Here is a 20,262-nt window from a genome sequence, read left to right as displayed (position 1 = left end):
CCAGCAGAGACCATATTGTGAAAATGTACCAATGGTTTGTTTGTTTAAAAACACAAGAATTAAGATTCACTTTTGGCTCAAGTAGCGAAACAGTCGCTGTCTGCTTTGGCCTAAATCTCTGTGGCGTGCTCCGCTATTCTGACAAGCTGTTGTTTGCTGTTTTGCCATGTGTGAATGGCTGGTGTGATGACCTGCAGCGGGAGGTCAGAGAGGTTCAACATGCAGAACATCATTTCTACTGTCGACAAGGAAACGACAACAACAGAAGGAGCGTTTCACGGTCGTACAGCATCTTCTGATATAAGAGTATGTGGAGTGTGAACATCCGTATATAAAATCTAAACAATTTAGAGTCGCAACTGTCATTTTATCAAGGTTGAATTGGTGATAAATCAAAATACATACAGTACATTTATAAAGTCGATCCATTTTCTTTTTGTGGCATTGATCAGACTTCACATCCTGCCAGACATTAACAGATTATTTTAAAAAACATAATCAGGATATCAGCTACCAAATGGACCTTGAGGTCATATTTTTTTAATCAACTGCTGTTTTTAAGGTCAAGAATAAACTTTGATACTCAAATTTTAATTACCAGGGTGCTTTTGGTTTTTTTGTTTCATATTGTTCTGCTTGGTTGTGGTATGTGTCTGTCAAAAATATCAAAAAATAATTTAAAAAAAAGAGAAAACTTTTAAGCCGACATGGACGAGAGGTCCTTAAAATGCTTAAAAAAAAAAAAGAAGAAATTTTATCATCTACAATTCCCCAACAGCTGGGCAAACTTCAATCGCTAATGAGGAAGATTGTGTGTAACAATCAAAAGCTCCAGAATAGCAAACAGAAGGACTTTGATAGATTAAAATGGTTTTGCCCTTTTTCTGCTGTCATTTATGTTTTTTTTGTAGAATATTCTGTCAATAAAATATTATGTAAGTGTCAAAGTTTCGTCAACTGCTGTCTCAAATGTCAAGATAGAAACTCTAAATGATCACGTTAAGTAGAGAAATTGTTATAAAAGCTTTCGTCAAATTACAGTGATGCAGATATTACAGCGGTAATTTGCACAAAGAAAAGAAAGAAAAGGTGTTATTTTGTTTTACTTGAAGAGTATAACATCTTTAAAATACATGATATGTGGTTGTAATTGAATTATAGTAAAGTCTTGACGTAGAAAGTCTCCAAGGTGTTAAAGGATGTTTATCTGCAGAAGTTCACTAAAACAAAGAGAACATATTTGTCAGTGTGAAACGTCCATTTTCTGTCTTTAAAAGTATTTTAGAGGAACTTGGCATGGGCCTGTGCCCTTTCACTGGAGTGTAGCAATAGTTTCACTGACTCTTAGTTCCTGATAAAGCACTGATGCTTTACCCAAGCAAATACTCCTATCTGCCCAACGGACCGAGATTACAGCACCCTTGGTTCAGTTTTGCTGGCATGAAATGTGATCCTCAATGAGCCGTTAATGTTTTGACACGACTGATTAACTAAGACTCCCCCGATTAAAGCAACGTGCAGAAGGAAGTGGGATTTTGGGGGGGCTCTGCATCTGTGACAGTGTGTTTGTGTGTGAGGGGGGTGGTTGAGAGGGTGGCGGGGTGGTCTCAGAGGATAGCCGTTGTCTTTCTGAGAAAAGTGAACTTGTCTCACCCAAGAGACAGATGAGCAATGTGTTAGGGCCTTGTGGTTTATGGACAGAACACAGTTCTCAGGCTGCTGGGGTTTTCACTGGAATAAAAGAAGAAACTCTTTACTCAGAAATAACTGACAGTTGTGCCAGTTCACTGTGCCACATAATAGTTCAAATGTCAAACTGTCAAGTAGCAAGAGAGACGCGTCGCTCAAGCACAGTGTGTGTTTAGAAAAGGCCTCATTATATGCAGAAAGAGGATGGAAGATGAAGGTTTCTTCCCTAAAAGCTCAATAAGATGGATGTTCCAAATAATTTTCCTGACTTTCACCTCTTTATTTCCTTTCACTCATATCTTAAAATATATTCCACAATCAGCTCCTTTTATGCACAAGCTGTAAAGCCACATGGTGACAACTGTCCTAAAGCCTTCTGAGCGATCAAGGTCATGAGAAAGTGATGTTTTCTGCGAGGTGTGACCAACATCATAATTCACTTCCTCTGGCGCCTGGACCGTCTTCGTACGGTTGTATGTTCCTCTGTTAGGGGGGACGATGTGTTATGTGTTACATGTTGAGGAACACAAGGTGCCTGAGACCTTATTTAACTGTGGGACATTTGATCAACATGCAAGAAACTATCAGAAGCAACGCTCTGTTTTCAACTGACACTGTGCCCTGAGACCTCATTTCAAAGGATCTAGTCAGTATCTGCTCGGCTTAAAGGATTTGGCTGCCAATTTTCAATATTTTTCTGATTGTCAACAAATCTCATGAGCAGAGATAAACCACCAATGAATTGATCCTACTTAGAAGTATTGTGTGTGTATCCAAAGCCTGATATATCTTATTCTTCTCTGCTATAGACCCGTTGTTGCCCAAAAACTGTTCTACATCAATGATGTGCAGGAAAACAGTTCTGTTTAGTGCTTTGCTAGCTCGTAGTGCTACATATCACAACCTCTTAACATACATTGTAAATTTTTCAAAGAACTTCAGTATAAATCAGGAGGTTGTGATATGTAGCACAACAACTTTACTAGCTTAAACTGTAATGTTGACCGAGGTCACGGAAAATATCACTCAGGGCAGCAGTTTAGCTCACTGGTGCGTTTTTAATCATTTTTGAACAACAACAGAGGTCTACATAACAGAGGAATAAGACATATCAGGCTTTGGATACACACAATACTTAAGTAGATCAATTCATTGTTGGTTTGGCTCTACTCATGAGATTTGTTGACAATTAGAAAAATATAGAGAATCGCAGCCTTATCCTTTAAGAGCCGTTGAGCAAGACGTTGGTGACAGTTAATATGTGTCTGTTTAACCGGATTTTTTACATATTTTAGGTAATTATACCAGGAAGCTCAGTGATAAAACAGCTGCTGCCTCTTCTAACAGACTTGCATCTCATTTTATTTAAAGCTCCAGCAGCAAAAAGGCTCGTCACACTAAACAAACGCCTCTTCAGTTGTTTAATTCAGTCGGTTATTACCACTGTTTTGTGTGAGTGTGTGAGTGTGTGTGTGTTTGATGCTCTTTTTTTTCGTGAGCTGAAAACATGACAAACTGAAGGAAAACCTGAATGAATAAGTGGAGAAACATAACAAATGCAGGTGCTTTTATACGGGCCGAGAGAGGTCACTGAGTGGTTGGATGAATGGAGAATCTACGACAAGGAGCACTAATGCTGTTCTGGGACACTTTATATTGTTGCTTTTTTTTACTTAAATTGCACCCAGTTAGTATAGAGAAAGACAGAAATACAAGAATAACCACCTCAATGACAAGCACGACCCACCAAATCCCTCCAACAAACTAAAAACACATCTAGGATCTTATTGAAGATCTTTAGGACACAAGAAGAGGACACACACACACACAGAGAGAAACAGAAGAAGAATCACCTTCACAAATAGGTTGGCAGTGACACATATAGATAAAATAAAGGGAGTCATTCAATGAAAAGTGAAAAAAATCATTTTAAGGTGATCAATTTGGCAGAAATATAAGTGAAAAGAGGGAAAAGGAACGTAAAAAGGCAGCTACTCTGGATTGGAACGCGTCTTGGTGCCTGCGTTCATGCACAAATCGAGCATATTAAAATTTATTCATGATGACATGATGATAAAAGTTTAGTTTCTTCAACTATTGGTTTTTGTATCGAGTGTGGAAGTTTTCACCTTTTCCAGGAAAGGACTGCACCATGTCCAGGATGTCAGACATATTGATTATAGATCATTTAAGAGCGACACAGTGAGGAGGACATCCAGCAAGTCCGATAAAAGAACACACCAAAAATCAAAAAATGGCTACTGTCCATGCATTTATAGGAAAAAAAGAGAGGTATTCCAAGGTCTTTGTAAAGCAAATACTATAATTTCGCTGACAAAGACGGATGTTGAAGGTTGAAACTTTTTAATTTTTTGGGAGCTTGCATTACTCACAGTGTGGGCCGCCTCTCTTTTTTTTTTTTTCCATCTTCTTCACATCCATGCAGTCACATTAAACATGCATGTGTCAGCCTGTAACACTGTCTGGGCACAAAGAGCAGTTTGGAGGTTAATGCACTTGTTCTTTTTTGCCTTGATAACATTCTTAAGCGTGAGTGTGTCTGTCTCGCCTCCACGCAGTAAGGATGCCACAAATTAAAGGCGTGATGGATCTAAACACCAGAGAGGAAAGGTTAACTTGGTGTTAGATTAAATACAACATCGCCGTCTGTACGCCCGCAGCGGCTGATGCTGCAGGATGAGTGAGAGCTTCTGCATTGAGGGGTCACAGTGGGAGATCAGCCAGCGAGGAACAAGGTTGCTGCTGCCCACTGAGAAGCTGTCACAGTGATGAACAGGCAGCTTTTCTGAGTGTTGCATGCTACACTGTACGACCAAAATTTGAGCGTCATTCATTCATTTTTTTAAAAAATGCAACACAAGCTCCTGGGCTTGCACTTTCCAATTTTTTTTTTTTTTTTACTACTCTCTCCCTGAAGGACTCTAAACCCACCCAAGATTAAACCACTTCATTTCCTCCCGTCTCCCTCCTTCGCTCCCTGCTGTTTCCTTCCTTTTTCGTGTCTGTTAGTGCAGTGATGCTGCAGAGCGCAGGGACACACCCATCCACACTCCGCTTCCTCTCTGTCTCCCTCTTTGACCCTGAGAAGTTCTCCAACCAACGCACTGCTGATAGTGCTGCAGTGCCCACCCAAGAGTAACCCCCTTTTCTCACTTTGAAACACTACTGAAAAGAGGCACTCACATATACACACACACACACACACACACAAAAAAGCCCAGAAAGGTTAAGGGACTGGAAATAAATTGAAAGGACGTTTCTGTTGCTCTTTCTTTCTTACCGAGGGATGTAAAAGGAGGGAAGGAATAATGGATCTAGAAAAGGATTTTTTGGATGAAAGGAAGATGAATGCTTGTCATTGACATCATGCAATTATGTGTCTTAATGAGCCATTAACTACATGGAGTGATCGTAAAAGGCATAAAGAGCTCGAAATGTAGAAGCACATTCAGTGAATATGCGAGTGAAAAACGCATGATAGCTTTCTTTAGCAGAGGGAAAAACAAAAATTATCTTGTTTTCCTTTTATTTTGCTATTTTATTTAATCTGGATGGAACTAATCTGCCATTTTTTTTATGTTGACGCATTGCTCTTTAAAGGACCGAGTCACAATTTTTCAAATCTGTCCTAAAACAATCGTCACGCACCCAAATGAACTTGACACATGCTTTTCTCTCCATAATCATTCCTCCTGTTCATACTGGCCATTAAGAGATCCCTTCATTATACAGTTTCAGTGTGAGTGATGGGGGACAAAATCCACTGTCCTCCCTCTGTGTAAAAATGTGTTTTTTTTAAGACAGACTTGGTTTCTCGGAAAAGAAAAACGACTTTCTGTGTGTCATTGTGTCTATTTGATCAAGCTGTGAGATCTAAAAATCCTTCCTCACTGCCAGTCAAGTGGTCAAGCGTGAGAAAACCCCCCCAAAAAACACAAACCTTTGATATAAAACTTCCTCTCAGCCATCTGGACACAATGATACGAGATAGAAATCAAACCTGACGAGGCAAGTTGTAGAAAACAAGAGTTCTCCTTTTAATTTCTCCAGCCACAAACATACTGTCCCCCATTTACAGTACAGTTTTACAGACTCCCAATTTTAATTTGATTTTGCACACATCACAGTTTAAAGTTTTCAAATGAAAAATACAACACAACTATGAAAAAAAAGAGACATATGCACAAATTAAAACCTATAAAAAATATAAAAACAGTACTCTTAAATCTCATTTCGACAAGTACCATTTCAATAACAAAACATTTAATGCACAATTGAGCAGACAAATGAGACTGAACCATTAGTTTTGTTTTCTTTTTTAAATAGAAGGAAAAAGACATCATTTTCATCATGCAGAGGATGTAATATTAAATAACGAATCAAACAAAAATAATATATACTTCTCTATATATCTCTCTCTTTTAAATTTTCAAGTCAAAGCACTCTCGTCCCTCATATAGGGAAAAACAGGACATGTTTAAGAACACCAGAGGATACACAATGCTTTCATTAGCTGCCACCGTTGAATGGCCATTTTATCGAAAACATTATATCTCAGCAACATCTTTTTGGCACAGAAAAAGACGTTCATAATGGCAGTAGCATTTTGCATTATAAAAGAGGGCGGAGCTGTAGCTCTTTTCCAATAAAAAAAAAAAAAAGCAAAAAAAACATTCTGTGCACCGACATCAGTCAGGAGAGTGGCTTCTCCCTCCCAGCAGGGTGTGAGGCAAGCAGTTGTAGCAGCTCAGTCCTACTGCAGCATGCTCTTGATAGTCTTGTTGGTTGATTCATCATTCAAATGCTTGGTTGTGTACCTGCAGGTGAGAGGGGAAATAAAAAAATAAAATAAAACACAACATGAGTGACCAGATCCACAGAAGTGACACATCTCCTCCTACATCTAAAATATTTTGTCATCCTCTGTCAGATCCAAGATGTGATCACTGGAAGGAAAATCTGGTGGCCTTTGCATGCGAGTGACCTAATGCGCCGGCACGCCTCGGGCCCGGCAGTGATAGAGAGAAAGAGAGAGAGAGAGGGAGAGAGAGATACAGATGTGAAGTTGAAGCCGTGTCAGCTCGAGCAGCTGTGAGCGCTAGGCGAGGCGGCTAAACATTTAGGAGACTGTAAAGGGGGACGAGGTGTCAGATGTAATCGGCCTTTCTGGAGAGGCTTCGACACCCAACCCCGAATCCAGCACAGAAGGCTCACACAGCTGACCAAATCCCCAGTGGACTGCACGGAGCATGAGTCATTCAGCTGAGAGGGGAGAGGAGGAGGGGGGGGGTAAAATAAACCGAGAGGTCTGTCTCCTGCTCATGAAACAGGCGTCAATATCATTCAACTCGCAGCGTGAGCAGCTTCTTCCTTTTCAATGACAGCCACGACTGAAAAGTGTGCTTGCAGGCAGACTGTAGCTACAATCACATTACATGCTGAGCTGAAGGGGGGCGGGAGGGGGGGGGGAACAAAAAACACAATTTGATTTCAGCTGAGGTTACCTGAGAGCGTTGAGAAGGCCGTCTACACTGTTGGGAGGCTGATCTTTGAGGACTTTGATGCAGCCTTTCATCTGCGGACGAGAAGAAAAATGACTGTTAGGGCTTCGGGGGGTCGAGCGGCGGAGCGGGGATCACGGAGCGAACGTGACTATACTCACGTCGATTTTGGACGACTTGGCGAATGCTCCTACGGGATGGACGTAGTCGTACAGGATGATGACCCCGACCATCACCCGGAGGCAGAAAGAAGCCGTCTCCTCGCTGGTGAAACGGCTGCGATACTCCCTGACAGGAGAGGAGGAGAAAGGTGATGAACTGGAAGAAAGTTACATTTATTTTTTTTGGCTATTTTAATGTATAATGTATGTATTTATAATTCTTTTTTTGATAAACTTCAATTTTAGATGGTTTTTTTCCTCTTTTTTTGGTGAGATGTCTTTATAAGTGCTTGTTTTTTTATATCTCACCATTTCTGTGTCTTGTCATTTGTGCAATAAATAAACTAAAGTGAGCAGCTCTGGACGCCAGAGGTCACTTACGGTGTTTCCAACATGACTTTACACACACTCGCCATCGTGCTTAAACAGTCCGTTGTGTTCTCGATGGGCAGGTTCTTGTTCTTTTAGACAGAAACAGAAACAGAGTTATAGGACGTTTACGTGAGCACATATATTCAAAGTGTCCGCTGCTTTCTCCCACGAGAGTCTTACCTCTGATACGAACTTTGTCGTGCCGTCGCTTAATGTTTTCAACATGGGCGTGGCATCGGCGTAGAACAGAGATATCCGATTGGCCAGTTCGTTGTTGACTTCATTCTCACCCTCCGCCTGAAGGTCATAAAACAGTAACAACATTTTGTAGAAAAATGTGTTATTTTGTTGTTTCTTTTCATGTCAAAAGGTCAGAAACAAACCAGAGACCATGCAGGACTCTTTTTTTTCTTCTTACAGTTAAAAATTACCCAGCACAGTGAATTATCATCAAGTCATTATGGACGTTACTGTCCTCAGGACCAGCTGTGCTTTCATAAATTCAATGGACAAACCGCTCACACTCTCAACACGTTTCCTGTCTGTATCTTTCTCTATTGTCACAAATCAAATAAAGGCCAAAAATAATCTTTAAAAAGTAAACAGGAAGAAAACATTGCATCGATTTTGTTGACCGATTCATTGACTTATTTTGTCAAACTGTGACGCTTGTAGTGAAACTCGTTCACATGAGTTCACAGAGTTCAGTCTTAGTGAAAGTGAGAGATTTGTGTGATCTGAACAGCTGCCAACAGACAGTATGATTGACTTGGATTGGATTAATCCAATTTAACCTTTATTTATTTATCAAATAAACTGAAAGATTAGGTGTTCTTTTATGGCTTGAGAAACCTCTCCTACGTCTTAAACCAGGGGTGAACCGAGGACACGCGTTTCCAAGGACAGTGACGATTATTAAACGTCTCCTAATGAAACTCATGAAATATCAATGTGACATTACATTTATTACCACGCAGTTCACTTACAGCATGTGACAGGATTTTTAAAAAGCAAGTTAATTAAGTAAAATCATCACACACACAAAAAAAAGAAAAATACTGATTTCCTCCTCAGCTCCTCCTGGTTTCCCAGCTGACGAACGCATCTCGCTGCTTTACAGTTTCACACTAAACCAGACACTGAAAACACCTGGCGGATAACAAAGAACAAGGTGCCTCTTGAACAGCCCGTTCTAAATCTGTCTGCATATTTAAATAATATCTCCTGCCTTTATTCTCTTTTTTTTTTTTTTATGAGAACACTGACAGAATATGAATAATCTCCCCCCCAAAAAAATATCAAACCAATTCATTTTTTTTTAACAAATGATAACATATGAGCTCAAAGACTGTTTACCGCCGGGACAGACGCGTTTCATCTCAGATGTCTGGATGATTCAGTTTTCTGAGCGGTGACTAAAATGCCGTCGCGTGCGACTTCGCTACGAGGGGAGGACGACCGTCTGAGCGTCTCTCAGCAGTGACAGGTCTTAACGACAGCTTGTCTGTGCCCATTTCACTAACGGCGTATTCTGGGTTTGGGGAATAAAACCTCCTGTCAGACGGGGTCAAAACTGAGAGGAGTTTCTCACACGCAGGAATCAGTTTTCTCCACTAAATATCTTTTACATGTAATAGAGACGTACAGCAGATCTGGCGAAGCCGCATGTATGACACTGGAGAGTGAATCGAAAACATTTAAATAGAACTGAGTGAGCTGCTTCCTTTTTTGTGGCACTGAAGTAAATTATTATTTGTGGATTAAAAACACCGGTAGGTCTCGAACTTTAAAGTCGGGATGAAATGAAAAATGCCTTTTTAATCCTTTTAGATCACATCCCCGCTCATACTGTGCGCCTATTTAACAATATATGCCAAAAATATACCAAAAAAAATTCAATTTCTGTCTTATATCAAAATCCAATCATGTAGGCTTGAACCAACCAATTTCAGCCAATAATATCATGACATCCACCCATCAATCGATCTGAGATGTCCCGTCCGTCTGTCCTGTTTCACTCAGAAATACATCACAATGCAGAAGTTAGATACTCCTGAGATGCTGTTTCATCTCCACTTTAAAGTGTTTTCACACCTGTACAGCAGTTTGGGTCATTTGGTCCACAGAAAAACAAAAAAAATGGAAGTTCTGATCCATTTCAGGTTCACACTGACTTCTACAGACTGACTCATCATCATAATCAGAGCTACATGGACCCACGAGGAGAAATCTGACTGACAGTGAGTCACGCTGCACTTTACTGAACCTGATGTGTTTGTTTATCTATTCTGATGTTTGTAACTGGCGTCATAAACAGTGACGAGGAAACAGAAGCATCTTGTATCTGTGTGTTCCCGACATCTCAGTCTTTTTTTTTTTTTTTTTAAACCTGCAGCAAAGACAAAATGTAAACACAACACTCGCCTTTGAGGTTGGCAAACAGTCGCCTGTTTACACATCCTGCAAATATATAAATAAATAAGATATTACCATTCATTTGAAGTTATTTTTCCGGCCACAAGAAGAATGTAAGTCCAATATTCACTCTTCTTTTAGCTGTTTTTAAGTCTGATATCACAGAATCCTGCAGTTTCTCCTGCTTTGTTTTCACTTGTCAGCCTCGTCGGACAAACACAACAAGTTTGTCTGAGATGATAAAGTCCTTAAATTCACATGTTAAGGAACTTAAAGGGACAAAATGGCTAAATCTGACACTCTAACCACTCTTCGGGGTTTTATTTGTGTCATCTAATCCACATTGACCTGGATGTACAGTAGACGTTTTTTTATCTCAAGAAGATTTTGTCCGTTCTACTGATTTGGGGATCATCTGCCGTCCTCCACTTTATGCTTCAGACTCCCTGAAACTCCCCGTGGGGGAGTTTCATGTTACAAGACGCTTCCTGTCGCTGTCTTCCTGACTCCCGGGGCACTCAGGCGGTCTGAAAACTTCATCTCTGCCTTCCTGGTGAAGCAGCCTGAACTGTGCTGAATTTATAATGAGAACTGATGGCTTTAATCAAACAGTTCTGAGTATTGACGAACGATGATGACGCACATTTCTGAATGTGATCAGGGCGATCAGCGTCATGGAAATATTAAAAGGAATACAGAATTACACTCGACTGCTTGAACACTCAAATGAAGACTTTGGTATTAAAATAAACTTTCTTTTTTGCATAATGAAGGTTCAGCTGACATTCAGGCAACCCTTATTTCCAATGTTACATCAGTAAATTTATAATTAATTAACACAGCACATTATCTAACCGCTGTAAGAGAGAATGATTCATGGTTTTATGATCAGTGTCCTCAGACTTGAGTGTACTGTCTGAACAAAATGTTTGGCATCAGAAACAGACGCAATGACACAATGACTTCTCTTTTATCTAATTACGACAAGACAAAGTCACGGCACAGCTTACACAATTAAACTGTCGATGATAAAACACTCAAAACGCTGCACAGTGTGACCAGACGTGCACTCACTAAGCACTTTAGTAGGAACACCTGTGCAGTCTGATGTGATCCAAACAGCTCTGCCATAAATCCTACTTTCACCAAGGTTAAACTTTCAGTTTTTGTTGACATTGTTATAATTCTACTTTATGTTTATTATTGAGGTTGTAGTGAGTGGCGGTGGTGTACTAGAGTGCATTATAATGTTCCTGATATTTTGTCCACCACATTAACATACATGAGTGGAGCAAAACATCAGGAGAAGTCATAATTATAGCTGCTTTAACAAAAGTTGGGTTCTTCTTTAACAGGGTTGCTGCACACGTTGAAATCAAATTTAATGCTTTTTAAAACCTCAACAGCAAAACGAATGCACATTAGGTTTGTTTGAAATCATATTAATAGGGATATTTTTCTGGATACTTTCATATCTCCGTATAACAAACCATATGTCAAATCTCATAAAGTAATCAAATTAATGGCAAATGCAATGAACTGTGTCCCACTGTTATGCTTTACATTAGATAAAACTGTGTTAAAGGTGCAGTGTGTAGAATTTAGTGGCATCTAGCGGAACAGACTTGGCAGAAATGGAATATAACATCCATAAGTATGTTTTAATTAGTGTATAATCCCATGAAGATAAGAATTGTTGTGTTTTCGTTAGGTTAGAATGAGCCCTTTATATCTACATAGGGAGCAGGTCCTCTTCCACAGAGTCCGCCATGTTGCACCGCCATGTTTCTACAGTAGCCCGGAACGGACAAACTAAACACTGGCTCCAGAGAGGACCTTTCACGTTTTTTGCGAGTTTTGTGGCCACCGTAGGTTCTCCTACACGCTTGGAAGGGGAGGAGTTTTCAGTTGGTTGCAATCCTCACTGCTAGATGGAACTAAATCCTACAGACTGGTCCTTTAAGAAAAGATTTAAAGTTTATATTTCGATTATAATTTGCTTGGCATTGTTCATTTTGACAACATTGTGTAAAACAATAAGGCTCTTCAATAAGAGTCGTTACAGTATATCTACTTTTCATCCACTCTAACAGTCCGTTAAATCTGTGAACACCAGCTACGCAGTCACCAAATCACATGTTGGCCGTTGTGGCTCCGCACTAAAAACATTATTATCCAGATTTTAGCAACTATTAGAAAGAACAGAGGACTTGGTGTCTCCTCTGGAGCTCCCTGGCTGACTGTCTTCAGCTGAGCATCTTATGTACGGTTTTGTGTACTTCTTTAATTCTGTCACCTTTGTGAGAGCAGGCGGCGGCCTGTGGAGAACTCAAACATTACCAGAAAAAGAAAAGAAAGAGCTGGACTGAGTCGCGACCGAAGACCAAAACCATATTTAAGATTTTTAAAGCGATTTTATGACCTTAAATTCTGAAAATATATTTTAAGACTTTTTTAAGGATCTGCAGGATCCCTGTTTAACTACCCAGAGAGGAGAGAGACTCACCGGGACGTTGTTGATCCGCATGCGGCTCAGGGTTCTCCTATAGTAGCTGAAGTCATTCTGAATGGCAGGATTTGTCATCTACAAAAAAAAAGATAAATAAATAAATAAAATAAAACATACATCTTAAAACAGAGAGAGAGAGAGGAAGAGTGCATGTCTGTAGGTGGCACAGCCTGAAGCAGGACATTCAGTTCTGGATGAAGCACGCAATCATCATGACACAATGCTTTAGCCAACAAGGCAGAAACTTAGCTTTGGGGGAAAATGACATAAAAAGAACACCGATACAAATTACAGTTTTATTTGCTGAAAGTGGATTTGAATCCTCTGACACTCATCCCCCTTTTACATCCACATCTCTGCTCCTCCTGTCAGGAGAAATTTGGTTGTTTTTCCTCTTACAGTCAGACTGTGCATCGCTACAGTTTGTGACAAAAGGGTCAACAATTATGAAGCTGACAAAAAAAGAGGCTCTCATTAGGGATGGAGGCGAGGTTAGAGAGAGGACTGAGAGCTTGAGGACAAATGGAGGATTTACCCTCTAATAGGGTGTTTTGCAGGAGTCAGTTCACTTCTTTGACACCTTCCTACAAAATATGAATCATCTGGTTCCAACAAAAAAAAAAAAAACAACAAACTGACCCCTCAAAAAAAAAAAAAAAAAAAAAAAAAGAAGCCGTCCAACCAGAGAGCTTCTCTCAGACACCAGTGAGGGTTCATCATGTGGCTAATTATCCTCATTCCTGTATGAGCCTGTCACAGTCAAAGCTGCACTGGCAGCATGCTAATCCCGCTACAATAGACTGGTACTCAGTCTGTGTCCACTGTGTCCACCAGGAGAGACAGGCTGCTCCGCCAGGGAGGGGCTGCATGCCGCGCAGACACTTTAACTAGGTCAGAAGCCCGTGGATGGGTGTGAAAGATTGATGAATAGGCCTGGCATGCCACCTTGCACCCCCTACCTTCATGTTTTTATCTTGCCAGTCTGGGTAGTGGGCACTAATTGGGACGTCGCAGCAAATCGCCTGGGGGGTGTCGGGGTGCTTTTTTTTTTTTTTTTTTTTTTTTGAAGTTTTTTGTATCCAAGGAGCGAGGATGTAGGGGGAACCAGTTCACCCACTGTCTAACCAGATGATCGCTCACACAATTAGGTTTTTTTGACAGTGGGCATTCAACCGACACCCACGCTTGATTCCTGGTGTTTTCTGGGTTGTACATCAGCAATTTGTGTCTGAATTCAAGCCAGATAAGTTCTTGAAGTTTCTTCCCTCCATCATTTATAAAACCTGCCACATTATGCAGAGCTCTGCTAAGGACAGCAACAATTTGCAGACCTCTTTCCCCACAATACCCCTTATTAGCCATTCTCCTGACATCCTCCGTATTATAAACAGCAGAGCAGTATCAGGAATCTAATTAAATGCTAATCATGCGCTCACTGGCTGCAGTTTAAAATTGCACAGAGCTAAAAAAAAAAAATCAATTCGGGGGCATCAGCAGCTTGCTGGGAGACTGAGAGGTCTGGTTTCTATCACAGGGGGGGAAAAAAAGTGCAGAGTTTACATCAACATCTAAAAAGGTGAGCGTATGGTTTTAAAAGTAGGAACCGACACTCGGGGATATGTAGGAGAAATCTTACTTTAAGCTCATCAAAGCGCAGAGTGAAGTGCAGGATCTCTGCGAACTGCTTGGCCAGCGCCTGCTCCCGCTCCAGGTGCTGAGTGGGGTCGTCGTAAGTCTCACTGGTCAGAGCTCCCAGGAGGCTGTGCAGTGCCGCCTCTGAGAGAAAAGAAAAAAAAAAAAAAGGGGAGATTTCTGTGTTAGATACGACACTGTCAGGAACACATCAGCCTTTCTGTGGAATATATACTGTCTGTATATGGGCTGAGCTTTTATTCGTTCTGTAAAGACGCTGATGAACGTCTCGCGCTGAAACATGTTGGCTAAGGAGTGTGGAGGTTTCCAGGTCATCAGGAAGTGTTGCTGAGCAGGTTTTTGACGCTATATTCTCTAGAAATTAGTAGAGCTGAAATAATTAGTTGATTAGTCGACTATTTTGATAATTGATTTTATAAAAAATGCCAAACATTCCCTTGTGCCAGCTGCTCAATCGTGAGGATTTGCTGCTTTTCTTTCTATCATGTGATGTAAACAAAATAGATTTTGATTTGGACAGTTGGTCAGAAAAAAAACAAACAATCAACTATAAGACATCTTCTCTGGCTTTAAGAAAGCGTCAATGGTATTTTTCACTATTTTCTAACTGTTTTATGGGCCAAACATTTAATTAACTAATGAAGAAAGTGCAGCCCTGCAAAGGTCCTAAAAGAAGAAATATGTAGTAGAGCAGAGTGATTAATACTCACGTATAAAACACAGAACAGTCCTGAAACAAACTGTCAATAAATCAATTGACAAAATCATTTTAATAATCTAAATCATTGATATAACGATAACTCATTAAATGAGGATTTTGCTGCTTCATATCATTGTAAATGGAATATTTTAGCCGTTTTTGATTGTTGGTTTGAAAAGATAGAAATTACGTCAATTACTTGGAAAATTAAACAGATAATGGAACAAATCTTATGCATTATAATTATGTATGATATACATCTGGCAATATGAGAGTATATTGGACTTACAGCACAACACACCAGTTGATCTTAACCTTACAAACCGGAACAAAATAGTCCCACCAAAGAGTTTTATCCCAAAAAAACTAAGTGAAACTGCTGTGTATTCATGTACATGCTCTGTGTATGACGCTCTTACAGTGGATCTAACCACAGTTAGACATGTGAACTGTGTGTCAGCCAGCTGAAGCTTCCTGATTAGGACAGAGACAGATAATGGGGCAGCGGTGGTGCCCAAACTGCCCAGGGCCCAGTGCCAGTCTGGGGGGGGTGAGAGGGACGGAGGGAGGGTCCAGGGGAGCGGGGGCGAGAGGCTTTCTTGCTCAGATGCAGATGAGACATGGGACTAATTATCTCATTGGCATGAAATGGGGGAGGGGGGAGGGGGGGGGTGGGGGGTTAAGGGAAGGGGATTTCATTCAACCAGGATTACACTCATTGTTTTGACAGTAAGTAAATACAAAGCCTGTGCCATGCCTGACATAGCATACCAAAAGACCGATAATTAAGCATGCACGAGAAGCAGGGAAATGAGGAAAAGATTAAGTAAAATCTCCTCAACAACTTTCAAGCAAGTAATATTACTAAACAAACATGTTTTGTCCAAACACACAGATTTAAAAAAAAGGGAAAATCTTTAAAGCCTAAAGGGAATTTATATTTATAGATGCAGTTGATGCTTGGAATTCAGTCTAGATGCTGAAGAGAAGCTTCAATATTGACATAACCCAGACCAGCTTCAACATCCGCTGCAATAAGCCTGTGTGGTACCAAATGAGCACTTTAGATATATTTATTCTAAGTGTATTTTACAATTATTGTTGATTACATATGACGATGAGCATGTCAATATAATCCAGAAAGGGGGCAGATTCAGACGGCAGACTACTTAAGATAATCGAAAGGGGACTTCTGGAAGAGCTGGCGGTGCAGTGCAGTAAATTGAGCACGTTTGCCATTCGGTAATGACTCCCATCTGCTTGGGCCAGCGTTTGCAGTGAAGCGGCTGAATAAAAATGGCCTTAGTGGTGCAGTTTTGTTTTGTTTTTTTTCTACCCCCCCCCCCCCCCCCGCCCCTTACATCCCAGTCAAAACAGAAGTTAAGATGGAGCTGCTTTCAGGCCCTAAGAAATGAGCCACTCTAGTATGTCGGGAAGTCAGAGAAGGGCAGGGCGGGGCGGGGAGGGGAGGGAGAGAGGGACGGCGGGGGGGAGAGATGTCTGAACTCATCAGGTCACGGCAGAGCAGGCAAGCAGAATGCGGGCACGTAGGCGGTTTACTCGCAGAGAGGGGAGGGTCAAAGGATGGCGGGACTTTAGTCTGGTCTAGACTGTACAGCACAATATCTGGAACCAGACTCACATCCAGATCTGTTTCTTAGCTGTTAATCTGGAGCTAGAAATGTATATTTTTCTGTCAGTAATGTTAAATTTTGGATGTTAAGGGAGAAACTAGGAGAAATCTGTCCTTTCATTTCATATGCAAAGCTAATTAATTGACAAATCTCTACAAAATTGATCAACAACTACTGTGTTTACATGACTGATTGATATTTTAAGCGATATAATCAAGCAAAAATATCAAATATTTACTGTTTTTTTTGCTGAATTTTGCTGTTATTCTCTTATATTGCTGTTAAATATTTCAGTGTTTTCGACTGTCGAACAAAACAATGAAGAGATCAGCTTGGATTCTGGGTAAATATGTAGCTTTAAAATGTATATTTCTGTCAGAAATGTTCAATTTAGGTCAAATTTGGGTGTCAATAAAAGAGCTAGTAGTTTGAGCAGGAGATAAGCTTTTTTTTTTAATGCAAAGCCAATTACATAAGCCTCTCTCCATAATATCACCTATCTTGCATCCTAAGCTTATTAGTCGTGCTCTACAGATCGCTCCACCAGCCTCTAGTAATGGACTTTCGGCTTCATGCATATCAGACAGGACAGCAGGCTGCGGAGGCCATCGTGGCCCCCGAAGCCTAAAAGTCAAGGTAGTGAAATAGAGCAGCAGCCAAGGCTGGGATGTGACCTACTTCGTTACATAACAGCCATCGCCAGGCTGCTGCCGCCCACTGCTCCCATTGACTACCTTCTCCGCTGCCACTGGGATTATTGTGGGCTCCACCCCCTGCCCCCCCAACCCCCCCCCCCCAGCCTCAGGGTCATAAGAAGATCAAGGAGTAGTAAGCCTACTCCCCCACTCCCCCCGTATATACGCTAATTAAACAACCTATAGCCCCATCCTACACAGAGGTCAGTGCACAGTGCAACGCAAGCAGCATGCTGAGAAATGCGAGGCTGTGGGGGTTTACAGAGCGTGTTTATGTAAGGCTGGGGTGCATGTTATGTGTGTGTGTGTGTGTGTGTCGCATGTCTGTTGACTTTTGCAGCTCAGCAGTCAATACTGCAGATGCACATGCAAACAATTAAGGTCACGTATGGAGGTTGTGTCTATATGGCGGCATATAAAACACCTAAATAAAGGACGCCGGCTCTCGTCCTTCAAGGTATCAAAAGGTTTGATGTCTTAAAATTACAAACTGCACCGGATTTTGCAGTGACGGTGTCACACGTAACGTTGCTTAAATCTCTCGTTCCATTTGAAACTGCATGTGTTTGTGTCTCAGCACTGGTGTCATTTTTCCTGGGCTACATAATAATATTCCTGCAGACAGAGACCGGGGTGATACACACCTAATCTCTGGGAAAACTCGTAGAACTTCTTCAGTTTCCCCACCAGGGGAACCACAGCCGCCCACGCCTGCTCCTGTAACGCCTCATCATTTGGGTTCTGGATTGCCTGAGAATTGAAACACCAAAAAAGACCTTTAGTGCAAAGCGGTAGATAAAAGGGTTTTTCCATTATATTGGATTTTTATAGGCAGAGGGTAAAAAAAAAAAAACTTTCAATTTCCTTTGTGCTCCTGAACTTGCCATAAAAATGTATTCTTCTGGTTCTGGTGATTACTGAGGCTACTGAAAGCATCTGACTGTATCCTGGTGTTCACAAAAAAACACATTCTCACTCTTGTGCATTCATTTCCAACCGAAGATGAACAATAAAGAACAATTTCTCTAGTGTCAGGCTTCATTTGAAGGCCACAGCTTATAAAACAAACCGAGGCTGAAACTAAATTGATTTAATAATTATGCAACCCTTATTGAATTATTCCCAGCATCGTGTAAAGGTTTATTTCACTTTTTTTTAACCAAGAAAGATCCACTGAGACACAAGGTCTCTTTTTAATGTGTTTCAGTAATGCACCGTGCAATGAAAAGACAAAAAAAAAATTGAGAAAATTGAGCTCATAAACTGGTATTAAGGGTGTTTAAAACTCCCAGTGGAAGTACTGTAATGCAGCAATCCTTTCCATGCCTGTTCTGCACACTGCGATGATCCAGACACTCCCTTAACTCTGCCAGCGCTCTGGGTGCTGTCAGTGTGAGATGGATGTTTGTATCAGGTGTACCTCTCTGATCTCCTGTCCCGCTCCCTTGTACGCCTGCAGCTCGTCCAGGATCCCCTTCGCATCCTTCAGCACCACATCCACCTCGTCCCAAACCTCTCGCTCTGCGTCTGTGGGCTGGGCATCTGCAAGAGACGACGACACGACAAGGTCAACTGGGGTGAATCTGATTCTGATGATCTGAATCTAATCCATATTCACACTGGCTCAACATATTGTAAAAAAAAAACAACCTCTAATATGATAGAAATTTTAATATGCACCTTTTTGATTATGTAAATGAAAGTTCACTGAAATAATCTCATCTTCCCACTGCTTCCCCGTTAAGTTTTGACACCACCCACTTTCCTGGCTGAGAGGAGGAAATCGGATCAAGATAAGAGAAGACAAATGAAAAGGGTTAAGGCGTGCTCTGTAACAGCTCTGGGTGTAGAGTTTCAGAGTTATACGGCTTTTTTTTTTTTTTTTTTTTTCTCATTTCAGCTCGAGAGATGTGCCAATGAGGAGTTGCAACACTATGCACCTTTTCCACCACCTGAAGCAAAAAAAAACACCTTGCCAAGTGTGATGACTGTAACAAACTCCTGCTCCCCTGCAGAAGAAATACCTGCAGCGCAGCTCTTATTGGCAGCTATAGTCCTTTTACAGAATGCCATATGAATGTAAGTGTGTATCTTTTACAGTATTATCAATTAGAAATCAGGACTTATATTTAGTGCAAACCTTTCTGGGGTCTGATTTCAGGAAATAACTTACAGACAATGCTGAGAACTTTTAACTAACATTACAAAATTGAGCAATAGCAAATAAAAGGCAATTGTTCAATAGACAATCATGATATTCTTTTTTTTTTTTATCACTTCACCCAGGAAGAGTTAGAGCAGTATGAGGCATTGTTTTCTCTAAAGGTATGACTGAATCTTTGGGTCTGCCAAGTGTGAGAATACTACAGTGCGGGATCAAGCTGTGTTGAGGGGGCCTTAGGCTACACAGCAGCTGAACTTCACTGCTTTATATTTGAGGAGGGGGGCTCTGCTGCAACTCTGCCCTGATTGATATTCTGCGCACACTACAGCGTGGAAGAGGCAGGTTGATGGAAAGTGTCGGGGCTCTTGTGGTAGATTTGATTCATTTGCCTCTGGGAGGAACACAGTGTAACAGATAAGTTGGGGGGTGGGGGGCCTGAAAAGACTTAAAGAGTTCGGAGTTTATAATGTTATGGAAAGATATTCATGTGATCAATATCAGGAGAAGGAGCGATTACTTTAAAAAAAAAAAAAAAAGAAGAAGAAGACTATAGTGCAAGTTATCTCTGATATGGAACAATAGTCACCTTCTATCTGGGGGGAAACCATTCACTAACAAAGCCTGAGAGGATAAGAGTATTACAACTCTTCAAGATATTAACGGGGAAAACACCATCCTTTACTTTCAAGAACTAGTCTCTCAATGTAATATTGAAACACTCTTCTTCTTCTCTTCTTCTACTTCAGAG

The 20,262-nt window shown here is 40.9% G+C and overlaps 1 protein-coding gene across 1 annotated transcript in view; it reads right to left on the bottom strand.

Moving 5' to 3' along the window:
- Positions 1-5,723: 5,723 nt before the first annotated feature.
- Positions 5,724-20,262, bottom strand: part of fam49bb (family with sequence similarity 49 member Bb) — a 38,466-nt gene continuing 23,927 nt past the window's right edge. The window contains exons 4-12 of the mRNA XM_067577743.1: positions 18,771-18,892; positions 17,995-18,100; positions 14,305-14,444; positions 12,666-12,743; positions 7,925-8,041; positions 7,754-7,833; positions 7,373-7,499; positions 7,215-7,285; positions 5,724-6,527 (exon numbers count right to left, since the gene is read on the bottom strand). Coding sequence (XP_067433844.1) covers positions 6,464-6,527; positions 7,215-7,285; positions 7,373-7,499; positions 7,754-7,833; positions 7,925-8,041; positions 12,666-12,743; positions 14,305-14,444; positions 17,995-18,100; positions 18,771-18,892 — 905 coding nt within the window. The 3' untranslated portion in view covers positions 5,724-6,463. The remainder of the gene's footprint in view (positions 6,528-7,214; positions 7,286-7,372; positions 7,500-7,753; positions 7,834-7,924; positions 8,042-12,665; positions 12,744-14,304; positions 14,445-17,994; positions 18,101-18,770; positions 18,893-20,262) is intronic.

The sequence above is a fragment of the Thunnus thynnus genome, chromosome 21 (assembly GCF_963924715.1).
Source record: "Thunnus thynnus chromosome 21, fThuThy2.1, whole genome shotgun sequence".
Classification (NCBI taxonomy): Eukaryota; Metazoa; Chordata; class Actinopteri; order Scombriformes; family Scombridae; genus Thunnus; species Thunnus thynnus.
This window is presented reverse-complemented; position numbering and strand designations above follow the sequence as displayed.